Below are 5,136 nucleotides of genomic sequence, written 5' to 3' on the forward strand. Positions count from 1 at the left end.
ATCATCCTCAGGCTCCAAAATACTATTCTTTCTCCAAAAAAGATAGTCCATATTAGCATAAATACTTGGTACCGGAAATATTTCAGAACTCGTCGGGGTTGATGATAATTCCCATGCTTGTAAGGCCGGAGGGCACTCAAAGATAGCATGAGTAACGGTCTCTTCTGGTGCCCCACATCTTGGGCAGTAATTATCACAACGCATATTACGGCGTACCAGATTCCTTGTTACAGCCACCTGTCCGGATATTAATTTATAATATAAATACATATTTCTAGTTACATAACTAAGATTTTAATGTGTGTAGGATGTTTGAAGAATATATGACGCTAAGTGTTCCTGATATTACTCCAGCTGCAATGCAAAAAGTGAAAGATACCAAGTTTACAGAGTGGTGTGGTACTCACAGAATGCTAAGAGTAAGAGGAGACATGTTTATGGACTGGGCAGTGCCCAATACATGGAGCATGCATGCGTCCCTAATGGTCTTGCCCACAACCTGGAGCTGGAGATGTGTGTGGGCGGTCTTGAAACAAGCCCCCAAGGTGTCACTGCTGATGTTGCTGAGGTGAAGCAGGATGTGTCAGAGATGAAGCAGGACATGGTAACAACAAGAGCTGAAATCAATCGGCTTCTCCAAACACTTTTTCCCCAACAAAAACCTACTGGACAGACTTATACTCAGCCTCAAACCCCAACTACTCCGCCTAACCCTGTCAATGGCATTTAGAAGTAGGTTGTTCATCTTGTCTTCTCTTTTGTAACAAGGTTCAACAAACTCTAGGTCTTTTGGTAGAGTCTTCTTAGACTCTTTAACTATGTCTTTTTGTAGAGTCTTCTTAGACTCTTTAAAACTCATCTACCTTGTATAATTATCTATATTTTAGTAATGTTGAATCTCCTCTTTTATATATATATGAAGTTGTGTTTTCATTGAATATACAATGTTTAAATATTTGAATGACAATATAATTTGATAAAATTGGCAAATTAAAACTAATCAAAAGAAAATTATTTACAAAAATGTGGCTACAAAATAGTCACACTAAAGACAATGACTACAACGTGGCTACAAAACACCATGAAACAAGGAGCATTGCCTACCTCCTTTGACTAGAGCCAAGAACAAACTGAACGGATGACAAGCATACGTCAGTTACAGAAGCTCCACCAGCAATCTCCAACGAGAAAGAGAATGAATGACTTAATTTCATCACCAAACATAGAAACAAGAAGCTGAACCAACTACCAACAGCAATGCCTACACACTGATGAATGGGAAAAAAAAAAAGAGACAAGAGCCAGTGCACAAGACAGAGCAATAAATGATCCTCCAAGTTACCCAGCAACTAACAGCATAGACCAACAAAACCATTGGTAAGGTCAGCGACAAAGCTCCATCAACACCACGAACAACACATCAAGGCGTATCCATGGATCGCCACTGTCACCATCTCACCACCGAAGGTCAAACTACAAAGATCGGAGATTCTAAATACTACAACCACAAGAGCCAGTGAGCCACTACCGACATAGACCACCATCAACGCAGAGGACGTAGAGCACAGATCTGGAACATCAGAGACCTATACTCAAAGACTCAAAGTACACTCCACATATCTGGCGAGACAAACACCACCACCAAAGAACCGCAATTCTAAACTGCTACGAAGACGAGAGCAATGGCTAGAACCAACCGGAGACTAAACCATAGAAGAAAGACAAAACTCCTTCCTTGTCTAGCTTTCACGAAGAACACCAACGATCCCCATGTCAAATAAACAACGACGCCGGCATATGATGCCGCAAAGAGAGAAGAGGAGAAAAGGAATATGGCGTAGAGAAAAGAAAGCTACATAAAAAAGAAGTGAAAGAGAAGGAAAAGCCTCCCCGGCGGTGGTGGAAGCCAAACCACCGGAGATGCTGAGTGAAAGTTAAGGCGGCAGAGAGACTCTTGCGGTTAGGTCTCAGCAGGACCACATTCTGATAACAATAAAACTAGCAAGTCAAAATGGAGAGTAAGAATCTAAAAATTGAGGTTTATCCAAAAAAAAAACAAAATTAGCATTGATTTTAGAAATTGGTTAGATTTGGTTACAACTTTTCATTACATCATTTTGTGTTTAATAACAAGAGTTATTCATACATCTTATTGGTAAAGGAACACAAGAGTTGGGGTTTTCGAAGCCGGTACTGTTTGAATCTCTGTCTTGAGTACTCAGCGTAATCAAAAATGATCTTGTTCACATGTCCCTGTACAATCACATTCACATTTCAGAACAATTTTCTTATTTGGCTTGGTAACGTTATATCTGGCCTGGAAAAAAGGAAAAGATCTTACAGAGATGATTCCCCATAGTCCCCAGAAGAGATGGCTTGCCAATGTGTACTTCTCAGCATCTTCCAAGAGCTGTTTTATGTCTTCTTCTCTAGGGTCCTCCCCTAACAAAATAAGCAGGCACATTCATTGGTCCACAAGACGTTTTGACTAAAAGAAGAATGAACTAAGATTCCTTGAGAAACTGACCTGAAGATCTGAGATAGTTATGAATGAATCTCCTCCGTTCTTCTTCTCCTGCAACCCAAAACCAATCTGTCAGAACTCAGAACCACTGAGATACAAATGCATATGTTACTTGTCTATGATCCCAAATCGGGTTAACTAGTGAGTACCTGGGTACAGAGAGTAATCCAAGATATGGGGAGTGTCAGAATGGTAATTTGCAGCCATTTCACAGAAGTGATTTGCTATGTCGTATGCAACTGGGTTATAACTAGCATACTCGTAGTCCTGTTATAGAAAACTAAGGTTAGTTCATGCGTGATGATGATATTTTGTAAGGGTAATGAGAAACTTACAATGATAGTAATGGAATTGGTGTCTTCATCAATCATGATGTTACCATACTGCAAATCATTGTGACAAAACCCAATCTCCTGCTGCTTATACTCATACTGCAGCTCATGTTCCAGCAAGTTGATCTCAGCTTCAATGTTGTCTAGACCAAAATCTGCTGAATCTTCAGGTGTACACAGACTCTTGGCTTGTCCAAGCCAATTCCTGTCAATATGTTTTATGTTATTGATTTGACCACTTACTACGGAGAATCCCAAAGATTAGTTACCTCATCCTATCCCAAAGTAGTACATTTCCATCACCAGGAACCTTTATACCATGAAATTCCCTTAGCTTAGCCGCAACGAGAGCAGATAATTGCTGATCACGTAGATCAACGGTCGATAAAGTCTGCTCAAAAAGTCATAAAAATACACTTGACATAGATAAACGCAAATCATGATCACATGAGAATCAGTCATTATACAGTGCACAGCTAAACCGGTATACCTCAATTGGTATTTACCGGTACACTGACCCAAAATTCAAAATATTCAAGAAGAATTACAATCAAAGGGTAAATGATATCTCCTTCAAAGTCAAATTCAGACAAAACACTGTCATGTGCTTGGAGTTAAGATCAGGTTTAGTTAGTGGATTATTGTGCAAGAAAACTGGAATGTTTAAGAGGAACATTACATACCCGAGCATGGATAAACTCCTCGATCCGACCGCCGGCAAACCGACCAAGGAGTCTAGGACCGTGACCGTACCGAGAGACAATCTCGAACGTACGAATCTCGTCTTTCCTGTCGAAGAAGAGATCAACTCCGTCGCCATAAACTCGAACAAGAAGCTTCCTGTGGTGAAAATGGTTATCCTTAGTGGGCCAGTTCACCATGAAAACTTGGTTAGTCATTGCACCTTTCATGGGTTTCACCTGAATCCTCTCGAGATCTTCCACTACGTCTCCCCATTTCCCCGAGAGTGTTTGAAGTACTTTCTTTAGACTGTCTGGTGATGAAACTGGGATCAAACCCAACACTCCTATGCCCATTATTTCTTTTCTATCTCTCCGCAAGTTCTGTGATGTCTGTAAGAAGCTACGACAAAAGCTCTCTGCTTTACGAAACATTTTGGAATTTACAGATTAAGAACAAAAAAAAGGGACAGCTTTGATTCTAACGACAGGTTGAAGTTGAAATGATCCAGAATACAAATGAAATGCTGCAGAATTTTATTTTGTTTTCAGCCGAAATTTGAGGCTCATTGTCTTAATTAAAGCTAAAACCCTAAATATAAAAAAGGATTAAAAAGTAATTATACAAAACTCAATCTCTGGCCAAATACCTAGACTTCCAAAAAGTCCAAGCTACTGTGTTTATTTTTAAAAGTTGAGTTGTAAGGTCAAACCGTGATCAACATGATATTTCTCAACAGTGTGATAAATATAATACTGAATTTATAGCAGAACAAAAAGAGTAAAAGATACAGATAAAATAACTGGTATGAAGTAAGTATATTTTATCAAAAGGTGGAATGGATAGCAAATCTAAGGCCAGGATTCAGAGAAAGACAAGTTTCTCTGATCCAGTGCATGATGAATTTCAGAATCGACCTTAAAGAAGAAAAGAAATGGGAAGATGAATCTTTACCTAGAAGATTGCAGATACTAGTTACAAAAAAAAAAAAAGATTGCAGATATGAGGATAACCCTGGAAATATTATTATTGGAGAAGAAAACCAAGAGAAACTCTCTTTGAAGACTAACTAAACTCAAGGACAATAGAAGTGTGGGCAGGCATGTGATAAAAACGATGAGAAGATTTCTTTTACTTTGCTTTATTTTCTTGGTGCCTTTGTTGGAGGAGATATGTCTTTGTCAGAACTCAGAAGCAACATACTCGCACACATTCGATTCCATCTGAGCTTTATGGAGACAAATGTAAAGGTGTTTATTAAAACATAAAGGGCAGCTGGGAAGACTTTCCAGACGCCTTATTATAAGTCGTCTAATAAGTCGTCCAGATGGAAGACTTTCCAGACGACTTAATTAAGTCGTCCGATAAGTCGTCCAGCTGGGAAGACTTTCCAGACGCCTTATTATAAGTCGTCTAATAAGTCGTCCAGATGGAAGACTTTCCAGACGACTTAATTAAGTCGTCCGATAAGTCGTCCAGCTGGGAAGACTTTCCAGACGCCTTATTATAAGTCGTCTAATAAGTCGTCCAGATGGAAGACTTTCCAGACGACTTAATTAAGTCGTCCGATAAGTCGTCCAGCTGGGAAGACTTTCCAGA

At 39.4% G+C, this 5,136-nt stretch overlaps 1 protein-coding gene across 7 annotated transcripts; it reads right to left on the bottom strand.

The window, feature by feature from the left end:
* Positions 1 to 2,048: 2,048 nt before the first annotated feature.
* On the bottom strand, positions 2,049 to 4,779 carry LOC106296557 (probable choline kinase 3). Of its 7 annotated transcripts, none has more exons than XM_013732709.1 (8): positions 4,492 to 4,779; positions 3,540 to 3,929; positions 3,126 to 3,247; positions 2,860 to 3,061; positions 2,674 to 2,791; positions 2,528 to 2,575; positions 2,342 to 2,442; positions 2,049 to 2,253 (listed from the first exon to the last, which is right to left on the bottom strand). In XM_013732709.1, exons 2-8 carry the CDS (start codon positions 3,891 to 3,893, stop codon positions 2,137 to 2,139), a joined length of 1,062 nt encoding a protein of 353 aa, XP_013588163.1. In that variant the 5' UTR covers positions 3,894 to 3,929; positions 4,492 to 4,779; the 3' UTR covers positions 2,049 to 2,136. The 7 variants fall into 7 exon arrangements, with proteins under 7 accessions (XP_013588163.1, XP_013588165.1, XP_013588161.1 ...); XM_013732711.1 differs by having other exon boundaries at positions 3,540 to 3,939; XM_013732707.1 differs by having other exon boundaries at positions 3,540 to 3,955.
* Between the last annotated feature and the right edge of the window lie 357 nt (positions 4,780 to 5,136).

Source organism: Brassica oleracea, chromosome C6 (assembly GCF_000695525.1).
Source record: "Brassica oleracea var. oleracea cultivar TO1000 chromosome C6, BOL, whole genome shotgun sequence".
In the NCBI taxonomy this organism is placed as follows: domain Eukaryota; kingdom Viridiplantae; phylum Streptophyta; class Magnoliopsida; order Brassicales; family Brassicaceae; genus Brassica; species Brassica oleracea.